Source organism: Camelina sativa, chromosome 20 (assembly GCF_000633955.1).
Source record: "Camelina sativa cultivar DH55 chromosome 20, Cs, whole genome shotgun sequence".
Taxonomy (NCBI): domain Eukaryota; kingdom Viridiplantae; phylum Streptophyta; class Magnoliopsida; order Brassicales; family Brassicaceae; genus Camelina; species Camelina sativa.
Window position 1 is genome coordinate 7,749,849 of NC_025704.1, and position 11,700 is coordinate 7,761,548.

An 11,700-nucleotide genomic window follows, 5' to 3' on the forward strand; every position below is an offset into this window, starting at 1 on the left:
TTAGTGATCTTTATCTAGGTTTCAATGTCATATTGCGCGGCCGCCAAAGACTTTGGCGGAGAGTGGCTTCTGTTTGCCCTAGGAGTCTTCATGAAACAAACATATTAATTAGTCTAGATGCAGATTGCAGAAGATAGAGAAGATGAAACTGAAGAGAGACAACTGAGTGAATTCTGAGAGTCTGACCATCTTCTTCCAGAGGTGTAGGTAACAGAGAAAACATCAATATATCCTGGTATTACAATAATGATCTTCTTCAATTCTGATTTTTATTATTAGAGCAGTTACACTATCTTCTAAAACGTAAGAGAAGCCCAAAAAATTAGGATATTTTTTTCTTACAGGTGGCACATTCTCCTTTGCTGATGTGTCCATTTTATGGAGAGAGTTGACCTCTTTTCATATATATGAGTTTTAGTTTTTCCTCTCCTCATCTTCTAATAAAATACATCCTTCATCGATCCCACTGTAATCATTCCCTGCGGCTTCTTGTTTGGATATCCCATGAGTCTGAATCATCAATGCGTACAATACCTTAGTGATCTTTATCTAGGTTTCAATGTCATATTGCGCGGCCGCCAAAGACTTTGGCGGAGAGTGGCTTCTGTTTGCCCTAGGAGTCTTCATGAAACAAACATATTAATTAGTCTAGATGCAGATTGCAGAAGATAGAGAAGATGAAACTGAAGAGAGACAACTGAGTGAATTCTGAGAGTCTGACCATCTTCTTCCAGAGGTGTAGGTAACAGAGAAAACATCAATATATCCTGGTATTACAATAATGATCTTCTTCAATTCTGATTTTTATTATTAGAGCAGTTACACTATCTTCTAAAACGTAAGAGAAGCCCAAAAGATTAGGATATTTTTTGCTTACAGGTGGCACATTCTCCTTTGCTGATGTGTCCATTTTATGGAGAGAGTTGACCTCTTTTCATATATATGAGTTTTAGTTTTTCCTCTCCTCATCTTCTAATAAAATACATCCTTCATCGATCCCACTGTAATCATTCCCTGCGGCTTCTTGTTTGGATATCCCATGAGTCTGAATCATCAATGCGTACAATACCTTAGTGATCTTTATCTAGGTTTCAATGTCATATTGCGCGGCCGCCAAAGACTTTGGCGGAGAGTGGCTTCTGTTTGCCCTAGGAGTCTTCATGAAACAAACATATTAATTAGTCTAGATGCAGATTGCAGAAGATAGAGAAGATGAAACTGAAGAGAGACAACTGAGTGAATTCTGAGAGTCTGACCATCTTCTTCCAGAGGTGTAGGTAACAGAGAAAACATCAATATATCCTGGTATTACAATAATGATCTTCTTCAATTCTGATTTTTATTATTAGAGCAGTTACACTATCTTCTAAAACGTAAGAGAAGCCCAAAAGATTAGGATATTTTTTGCTTACAGGTGGCACATTCTCCTTTGCTGATGTGTCCATTTTATGGAGAGAGTTGACCTCTTTTCATATATATGAGTTTTAGTTTTTCCTCTCCTCATCTTCTAATAAAATACATCCTTCATCGATCCCACTGTAATCATTCCCTGCGGCTTCTTGTTTGGATATCCCATGAGTCTGAATCATCAATGCGTACAATACCTTAGTGATCTTTATCTAGGTTTCAATGTCATATTGCGCGGCCGCCAAAGACTTTGGCGGAGAGTGGCTTCTGTTTGCCCTAGGAGTCTTCATGAAACAAACATATTAATTAGTCTAGATGCAGATTGCAGAAGATAGAGAAGATGAAACTGAAGAGAGACAACTGAGTGAATTCTGAGAGTCTGACCATCTTCTTCCAGAGGTGTAGGTAACAGAGAAAACATCAATATATCCTGGTATTACAATAATGATCTTCTTCAATTCTGATTTTTATTATTAGAGCAGTTACACTATCTTCTAAAACGTAAGAGAAGCCCAAAAGATTAGGATATTTTTTGCTTACAGGTGGCACATTCTCCTTTGCTGATGTGTCCATTTTATGGAGAGAGTTGACCTCTTTTCATATATATGAGTTTTAGTTTTTCCTCTCCTCATCTTCTAATAAAATACATCCTTCATCGATCCCACTGTAATCATTCCCTGCGGCTTCTTGTTTGGATATCCCATGAGTCTGAATCATCAATGCGTACAATACCTTAGTGATCTTTATCTAGGTTTCAATGTCATATTGCGCGGCCGCCAAAGACTTTGGCGGAGAGTGGCTTCTGTTTGCCCTAGGAGTCTTCATGAAACAAACATATTAATTAGTCTAGATGCAGATTGCAGAAGATAGAGAAGATGAAACTGAAGAGAGACAACTGAGTGAATTCTGAGAGTCTGACCATCTTCTTCCAGAGGTGTAGGTAACAGAGAAAACATCAATATATCCTGGTATTACAATAATGATCTTCTTCAATTCTGATTTTTATTATTAGAGCAGTTACACTATCTTCTAAAACGTAAGAGAAGCCCAAAAGATTAGGATATTTTTTGCTTACAGGTGGCACATTCTCCTTTGCTGATGTGTCCATTTTATGGAGAGAGTTGACCTCTTTTCATATATATGAGTTTTAGTTTTTCCTCTCCTCATCTTCTAATAAAATACATCCTTCATCGATCCCACTGTAATCATTCCCTGCGGCTTCTTGTTTGGATATCCCATGAGTCTGAATCATCAATGCGTACAATACCTTAGTGATCTTTATCTAGGTTTCAATGTCATATTGCGCGGCCGCCAAAGACTTTGGCGGAGAGTGGCTTCTGTTTGCCCTAGGAGTCTTCATGAAACAAACATATTAATTAGTCTAGATGCAGATTGCAGAAGATAGAGAAGATGAAACTGAAGAGAGACAACTGAGTGAATTCTGAGAGTCTGACCATCTTCTTCCAGAGGTGTAGGTAACAGAGAAAACATCAATATATCCTGGTATTACAATAATGATCTTCTTCAATTCTGATTTTTATTATTAGAGCAGTTACACTATCTTCTAAAACGTAAGAGAAGCCCAAAAGATTAGGATATTTTTTGCTTACAGGTGGCACATTCTCCTTTGCTGATGTGTCCATTTTATGGAGAGAGTTGACCTCTTTTCATATATATGAGTTTTAGTTTTTCCTCTCCTCATCTTCTAATAAAATACATCCTTCATCGATCCCACTGTAATCATTCCCTGCGGCTTCTTGTTTGGATATCCCATGAGTCTGAATCATCAATGCGTACAATACCTTAGTGATCTTTATCTAGGTTTCAATGTCATATTGCGCGGCCGCCAAAGACTTTGGCGGAGAGTGGCTTCTGTTTGCCCTAGGAGTCTTCATGAAACAAACATATTAATTAGTCTAGATGCAGATTGCAGAAGATAGAGAAGATGAAACTGAAGAGAGACAACTGAGTGAATTCTGAGAGTCTGACCATCTTCTTCCAGAGGTGTAGGTAACAGAGAAAACATCAATATATCCTGGTATTACAATAATGATCTTCTTCAATTCTGATTTTTATTATTAGAGCAGTTACACTATCTTCTAAAACGTAAGAGAAGCCCAAAAGATTAGGATATTTTTTGCTTACAGGTGGCACATTCTCCTTTGCTGATGTGTCCATTTTATGGAGAGAGTTGACCTCTTTTCATATATATGAGTTTTAGTTTTTCCTCTCCTCATCTTCTAATAAAATACATCCTTCATCGATCCCACTGTAATCATTCCCTGCGGCTTCTTGTTTGGATATCCCATGAGTCTGAATCATCAATGCGTACAATATCTTAGTGATCTTTATCTAGGTTTCAATGTCATATTGCGCGGCCGCCAAAGACTTTGGCGGAGAGTGGCTTCTGTTTGCCCTAGGAGTCTTCATGAAACAAACATATTAATTAGTCTAGATGCAGATTACAGAAGATAGAGAAGATGAAACTGAAGAGAGACAAATGAGTGAATTCTGAGAGTCTGACCATCTTCTTCCAGAGGTGTAGGTAACGGAGAAAACATCAATATATCCTGGTATTACAATAATGATTTTCTTCAATTGTGATTTTTATTATTAGAGTAGTTACACTATCTTCTGAAACGTAAGAGAAGCCCAAAAGATTAGGATATTTTTTGTTTACAGGTGGCACATTCTCCTTTGCTGATGTGTCCATTTTATGGAGAGAGTTTACCTCTTTTCAGATATATGATTGTTATTATTATTATTTTGCAAAGTATAATCATCAATGGATATGAATACCAAGGCCTTCTCCTAATTAAACAATTTGATACCGTCAGTAATTACCTATTTATCATGAAAAACTACATATACGCAGATATACTGTAGTTGTAAATTATATGGAAAAAAAATTCTTCTAATTCTAAGCACATGCCCATGTAAATATTAACCCAAAAAAAAAAACTAAAAACCCAAAATGCAAAATCTAATTGAAAACAGCTTGAGAGAACTCTTAGATGAGTTTCTTGTTATGAAAGTCTAAGGTTTGGATTCTTTTCTTCTGTAACATAATCCAATATTTAACAATCTGTGTAGTTTGTATAATCAGTCAAATATTGAGTTTTGAGAAAATACATATATTAAAGAGAGGGAGACAAAACAAAGTCTACAACTACAAGCGTGCAACTAGTCATCACAATAATTGACATCCTCAAGTGGTTCACGATTTTGTTTTCCTAAGACCATAACAATAAGCAAATATAGTAATGTACTTCAAATGTTCATACATTCATTCACATTTCATTTACGACATATATAACATATCTATCAGGTCGAGATTTAAGAGACAAATATATAAATTTACGACTCTATATTATTTGTAAACTTGTAATATTTCTTAGCTGATTAACTTAACGAAGCTTAACGAAAATGTAATATGGTTAGATTTGTAAACATTTTCTTCCTAATATATATAGTATTAAAGGTATATACATAATTTTGTGTTTATGTTTCATATTTCACAAAAGATATTGTGGACATATGTATATTAGATTTATATGACAATTGTGTTGTTTCAAAACGAAAAGTTGGTTTTCTTGTTGCAAATGTGTTCAAAGATGGCTTTCTTGATCATCAACTTCTGAGAAAAAAACTCTTTGAAAAGATTTATTCATGGTCAGAAGAATTGTGTTCCTCTTCCTCTGCTTCGATCTGATGCAAAGACGATCCACCACTTTCCTCATCTGAATAAACACTTTGGTCTTCAGATTTTGAGCTATGAATGTGCTCAAGCCGAGTTTCTTGATTCTCTTCCTCTTCTTCCTCATCGTCATCATCATGAGCAAGGCTATTCATTCGCATGCTTGTGTTCTTCGACGAATCATTATGAGCAAGACTATTGATTCGCATGCTTGTGTTCCTCGACGAATCAACGTGAGCAAGGCTATTGATTCGCATGCTTGTGTTCCTCGACGAATCATTATGAGCAAGACTATTGATTCGCATGCTTGTGTTCCTCGACGTATCATCGTGAGCAAGGCTATTGATTCGCATGCTTGTGTTCCTAGACGAATCAGCATGATCTTTATCACTGTCATGCCACGAAAACGTGCTTTCTTCGTTTGATTTAGAGCTGCTTTTACTGCTTGGCCTCTCGTTATCTTCTTCTTCAGAGCTATAACTATAATTTATCTTCAAGCTCTGTGCAGTTGTGTTTGTTTCATCAATAGATCTTCTCTGATCACTTTCAGAGTCAGAGGAGGAACTGCTAGAGTCTCTAGGTTTCTCTAACTGAGAATGTTCCTCTTCTTGACCCTTTTCAGAGTTTGAATCATCTGAATGTGTCGCGGTTTCTTTCTCCTTTTGTTTTGTCTTACTTCTTATTGATTCTTTTTCTTTTACTTTTACTTTTTCTTCTTCTTCATCTTCTGATTCTGATGAAGAGCTGGAGTTGTCGTCTTCCTCTTTTCGAGGAAGAGAAAAAGGAGTTACAGAACAAGAACCGTGTCTACTTAAAGCAATGGACATACTTTTGTCCCTGAAGGATGACATTGGAATTGTGGTTGGAATACCATCTTCTGTAGACATTGAAAGGAAGCTAAGAGCAACAGTTACATCGCTTATCAAAGGACGAGCTGTTGGTTCCTCTTGTAGACACATTGATGTTATTGCCACTGCTTGATTTAACCCTCTCTCTGAAAAATTCTTTTTCAAGAGAGGATCAGCCATATCCGGGTATCTTTTAGGATCTCTAAATATCGGTTGTGCCTGCAACAAAAGCCAAAATGTATCATCAAAAAAGATCCCAATTTGGTTATTCAAAAGAGAAGAAATAAATGTGGGGTTTAATGAGTGTTACCCAAGCAACTAGATTTTGTTCATCATTAGGCTTAGTGGTGTCAATAGCTCTTCTACCGGTGATGAGTTCAAGCAACACAACTCCAAAGCTATAAACGTCTGATTTGACAGTGAGATCTTCCCCTCTAGTGTACTCAGGAGCAGAATAACCATAAGTGTCCATAACCCGGGAAGAAAGAAACAAGCTGTCACCAGTCCCGGGCTCTAGGTTATGCATACCAAAGTCACAAAGCTTAGGGTAAAACTCAGCATCTAACAAGATGTTAGAGGCTTTCAAATCTCGGTATATCACTGGTGGATTCACTTTATCGTGCAAGTAATCCAATCCTTGTGCTGCACCAAACGCAATCTTCATCCTCGTTATCCAATCCATTGGCTTCTCGCCTGGCTTTTGTTCTGCATATCAAATCCATTATTATTAGCCTCAAAAACAAAACCTCTCCTTTAGACACGTTTACAAAGGTAGATGTTAGTATTACCGTAAAGATGATCTTGAAGGGAACCTCCAGAGACATATTCAAAGACTAAAAGCCGTTGATCGCCATCAGCACAGTATCCTATAAGCTTAACAAGATTGGGGTGTTCGAGTTTAGCTAATGACAAGACTTCAGCTTGAAACTCTTTGTTACCATGTATTCCATGCTTGTCCAACTGCTTCACAGCTACCAACTACACTCACAAAGCAAATACGATCACTTCAAGGAAAATTACAGACAGAGAACATGCAACAAAATGTACTAATCCTCTGGTCCTAAATGATTCATTGAAAAAGGTATTCAAAAGCTCATAACTTTGAGAGATGTAACGAACCTGGCCAGTAGATTGAAGGGTTCCTTTGTAAACCCTACCGAACCCACCTTCTCCTAGAAGACATTCTTGCCGGAAATTCTTGGTCGCCGTCGCTAACTCCCGGAAATTGAATGTTTTCACCGGTAATTGCTCTGTTTCTCGTTCTTCAACTCGTTTCGTCGTCGCCACTGAAACCAAAAACCACAATTTTTTTGTTTTTTTTTTTTAGCAAAACGGGTTTTCAAATTCTTTACTTCCAGAACAAGAAAGCTAATATCTTTTTTTATTTAAATTTGATAAATACCAGGTGGTCTGAATTCGGGTTCATCGTGTTCGTTAGTCTGGTTGTTGTTGTTGTTGGTACAAGGAGCGTTTCTGCTCTTTTGTGAAGTGAAACACGGAAAACAATTCATCCTTATCATTCAAAAAAAATTTCAAAAATCTAAAAAAATCTAAAAATGAAAAGATCGAAGATGATTTTAACAATGGCGGGGTCCTTCAATCTTGTGAAGGACCCACGTTAAAGGGCATAAATCTTTGGGGGGGATTGTAAAGAAAACAAAACAGAGGAATGAAGCGTAAGAAGAGAGAGAGAGAGAAAAGAAGAAAAAAAAGGAAATCAAATTGAAACCAATCAGAATACATGAAGAACAATGAACTTCTCCGATGATACATCCGAGAAGAATGGAAAAAAGTTTTGTTTCTTTTTTCTTTGTTCTCTTTTACGAATTCTATTTTTCGTTTTTGCTACTTTGTTCTACTCCCCCCAAAAGTATGGAGAGCCATTCTTATTACCATTATCTCTATTCTCTAATCTATTTTTAAATCTAGTTTTAGACTTAGTTAGTTATACAAAAATTATTATCTTTCAAATGCATTGTACAACAACTCTCAGAAACACAAGACAGCTAACAAAAAGAGGATTGGAATCTATAATTTGAAATTTTTGTCCAAATGTTTCTTTTTTTGTATATCAATCATAGCATCACCAAATGAATTTTATCAAATGATTCATTGATAATTTTAGCTAGGGGTGGGCATTTAAACCGAACCTAACCAAACCAAACTGAACCAACTAAACTCAAACCAACCCAAATCAAATTCAATAATACATTCCAACCTTTCGGTTATGTTTCTTCTTAACCCAAACGGTTCGGTTTGGTTTTAACCCAATATGCTTATTAAATTAATTAATCAATAATTTTTAAAATTGTAAATATGTGATTTTACCTATTACCACTTGCATTTGATTTCTATTTTACATTATTTTCACTTTTCTAATAAAATTAACTAAATATAAATATAGATTTAATTATATTTTATATTAGGTATATTATTTTAATATGGTTAAATTTTTTAGCTTTTTAATTTATTTGATTAATTCACTTACAACTTGTTGTTTAGTTTACCTATTATCAAACCACAATAAATTTTATTTTGTTATATCAATTGATTTTAAACTAAATTAAAAACAAACCAAACTAAAACAAAATCAAACTAAAACCAAACCGAACCAAATATAACCGACCCAAACACAAACCAAACCAAACCAATTTTGGTTGAGTTCGGTTAGAATTTTACCAAAATGAAATAAACCAAACCCAAATACGTTGATTTATATTATTTTCGTGTTGATGGTCCAATCACAAATACGTAAATTAGTTTCATTATAATAATATACAAGTGGGTGTTTAGGATTTGGGGTGACTGTTGACGACCATCCAATCGTCGGTATATTTCTGGTTAGGCTTTACGTAATCTGACATTTTGTTGTTATTATGTTTCCAACAGAAGGTCTTGAAAGCCAAATGTCTTTTGTCAGCCAAATCGCCAGGCACTGTCATGATTCCGTAAGTCGCTAGAAGCATATCTATTTTCTCTTCGCTCATGTTCTCATAGTCTTCTCTTTTGTAACATGGATGGAGAAGAGGCATCTCAGATGAAGCTGGTGGTAGTGGCTGCTGCGGTTGCGGTTTCAGGATCAATAGCGGTGAGTGCGGCTGCTGCTGCTGAGGCCGAGGTGCAACGGCAATCTCCTCTTTCGGGTTGGTTGTGGAAGAAGAGCCTTTCGAATTCTGGTTTCCCATCTATTGGTAAAACGATCATGGAAAGTGAAAATGACTTGTCACTTATAAACAAAGTTTAAGCTTAACATGCTTACCGTAATAAAGAGAGCTTTAATACGTTTTGCACGTATTCACCAGCAATTAGACGACGCATGGCATGGTATATGCAAGTGCAACTCCAACTCTTATTTATCTCAAGAACTTATAATCAACAAGCCTAATGCATTTAGCAGCCAAACTTAAACCAAAATGCCCACCGCCCAAACGAAACATTAAAAGGAGTTAACTAAAATGTTGAATTTAAGAAAGAAAAAAAGTTATATTGCTAAATTTTGGCTTAAAAAACGTATCTATAAAATGAATGAGAAATATTATAATGATGCAATATATACTACATATATTGTTTCTAAAATGATAAAACAAAAACTAGAGAATAGATTTGAATGATTTTTTTTTCCTCTTCAATGTTTTTAATTTCTAAGTAAAAATTTGTTATATTTTAGACATGATACCAAAACTACAGATGTTAAAAAAAAAAAACTATAGGATAGAAATAAAATTAATGTTAGATATGAACCATCTGAAAATGAACACGTGGCATAATCTTTAGTTAACCTTTCCACTTTCCCATCCATTTCCGTCTTTCATTTCTTTTTGTTGTGTGTGTGTCGCCGTCTGCAATTTCTCCCCGTCGCTGACGATAACCCTTAACGCCGAGTTANTTTTTTTTTTTTTTTTTTTTTGTTACCGAGTCCGAAACGAATCTGATTCAGTCGTTTTCTGATCTCTGTCGCCACCGAGACCGAAGCGAAGATCCCCATAAATTTTCCAATTTCTAGAAAAGGTGGTGTGTTAATTTCTCTTTAATCTGAAATGCTATTGATTTCGAAATGGGTCTCTTTTAATTTCATAAAGATTTTTGTTTTTTATTTTTTTGGGTTATTGAGCTTTATGATCTTGGATTTAGGGTTTTGTTTGTGTGTGTTCCGATTCTGAGATTTTACCTTTTCTCTCTCTCCTAGTAGGTTTCAAGCTGTTGTGTCATTGTGAGGTTATGATAAGTGTTTTGCATTGAGATCAAGAAGACGAAAGAAACCCTTTTTTTTTTCCAGATGCAATGCCTAATGGCTGATGGAGCTTTGATTACTTTAGATTCCGATGATAGTATTTTAGCATCTGAACATGTTTTAGCAGTAGGTAAAGAGTTTCCCGATGTGGAAACTTGCAGAAGAAGTTTGAAAGATTTGGCTATTGCTCTCCATTTTGATCTCCGTATTGTCAAATCCGACCGTAGTCGGTTTATAGCCAAATGCTCTAAAGAAGGTTGTCCATGGCGTATCCATGCCGCTAAATGTCCTGGTGTTCAGACTTTTTCTGTTAGGACGCTTAATAGTGAGCATACTTGTGAAGGTGTTCGTGACCTTCATCATCAGCAAGCATCGGTTGGTTGGGTTGCTAGATCTGTAGAGGCACGTATCAGAGATAATCCTCAGTATAAACCCAAGGAGATATTGCAGGATATACGTGATGAGCATGGGGTTGCGGTTTCTTATATGCAGGCTTGGCGTGGGAAAGAGCGGAGTATGGCTGCACTTCATGGGACTTATGAGGAAGGGTATCGGTTTCTCCCTGCGTATTGTGAGCAGATTAAACTAGTCAATCCTGGGAGTTTTGCTTCTGTTTCTGCTTCCGGACCAGAGAATTGTTTCCAGCGGTTGTTTATTGCGTATCGAGCTTGTATCTCTGGTTTTTTCAGTGCTTGTAGGCCTCTTCTTGAATTGGATAGAGCACATCTTAAAGGGAAGTACTTGGGTGTGATCCTCTGTGCTGCTGCTGTTGATGCGGATGAAGGTTTGTTCCCGTTGGCTATCGCCATTGTTGACAATGAAAGTGATGAAAACTGGTCGTGGTTTCTCTCGGAGCTGAGGAAGCTTCTCGGGATGAGTACTGATAGCATGCCAAGGCTCACGATACTCTCGGAGAGACAGAGTGGAATTGTAGAAGCTGTGGAAACTCATTTCCCAACTGCTTCCCATGGGTTTTGTCTTCGTTATGTTAGTGAAAACTTCAGGGATACGTTTAAGAACACGAAGCTTGTTAATATCTTCTGGAATGCGGTTTACGCGCTCACAGCAGCAGAGTTCGAGTCGAAGATAAACGAAATGGTTGAGATATCGCAAGATGTGGTTGCGTGGTTTGATCTCTTCCCTCCGCATCTTTGGGCTGTAGCGTATTTTCAAGGCGTGAGGTATGGACATTTTGGTTTAGGGATCACTGAGGTTTTATACAACTGGGCTCTCGAATGCCATGAACTACCAATCATACAGATGATGGAACATATCCGGCATCAGATATCAGCTTGGTTCGATCACCGTCGTGAGTTGAGCATGAGATGGAACTCAATACTTGTGCCATCCGCAGAGAGACATATAACAGAAGCGGCTGCGGACGCACGGTGTTACCAAGTTTTACGAGCAAACGAGGTCGAGTTTGAGATTGTGTCGACGGAGAGAACCAACATAGTGGATATACGGACACGAGTTTGCTCGTGCCGTCGCTGGCAGCTTTACGGACTGCCGTGTGC

The 11,700-nt window shown here is 37.0% G+C and overlaps 3 protein-coding genes across 3 annotated transcripts in view; 1 reads left to right on the forward strand and 2 right to left on the reverse strand.

The window, feature by feature from the left end:
• LOC104769932 (receptor-like kinase LIP1) lies at positions 4,870-7,710 on the reverse strand. Its single transcript, XM_010494257.1, has 5 exons — positions 7,355-7,710; positions 7,072-7,238; positions 6,741-6,930; positions 6,263-6,657; positions 4,870-6,171 (listed from the first exon to the last, which is right to left on the reverse strand). Exons 1-5 carry the CDS (start codon positions 7,470-7,472, stop codon positions 5,071-5,073), a joined length of 1,971 nt encoding a protein of 656 aa, XP_010492559.1. The 5' UTR covers positions 7,473-7,710; the 3' UTR covers positions 4,870-5,070.
• LOC104772294 lies at positions 8,742-9,137 on the reverse strand. The gene has a single exon (XM_010496924.1). The coding sequence runs from the start codon at positions 9,135-9,137 to the stop codon at positions 8,742-8,744; it is 396 nt and encodes a 131-aa protein (XP_010495226.1).
• The window catches only part of LOC104769933, a 3,396-nt gene continuing 1,455 nt past the window's right edge, over positions 9,760-11,700 (forward strand). The window contains exons 1-2 of the mRNA XM_010494259.2: positions 9,760-9,960; positions 10,142-11,611. Of these exons, the coding sequence (XP_010492561.1) occupies positions 10,229-11,611 (1,383 nt within the window). The 5' untranslated portion in view covers positions 9,760-9,960; positions 10,142-10,228. The remainder of the gene's footprint in view (positions 9,961-10,141; positions 11,612-11,700) is intronic.

Bases quoted from the DNA above. Each gene is read 5' to 3' on its own strand.
- LOC104772294 (XM_010496924.1), bottom strand. From the start codon at position 9,137: ATGGGAAACCAGAATTCGAAAGGCTCTTCTTCCACAACCAACCCGAAA.
- LOC104769932 (XM_010494257.1), bottom strand. From the start codon at position 7,472: ATGATAAGGATGAATTGTTTTCCGTGTTTCACTTCACAAAAGAGCAGA. The intron at 6,931-7,071 runs GTTCGTTACATC...TTGTGAGTGTAG, and splicing joins CCCTTCAATCTACTGGCCAG to TTGGTAGCTGTGAAGCAGTT. The intron at 6,658-6,740 runs GTAATACTAACA...TTTGATATGCAG, and splicing joins CCTTCAAGATCATCTTTACG to AACAAAAGCCAGGCGAGAAG.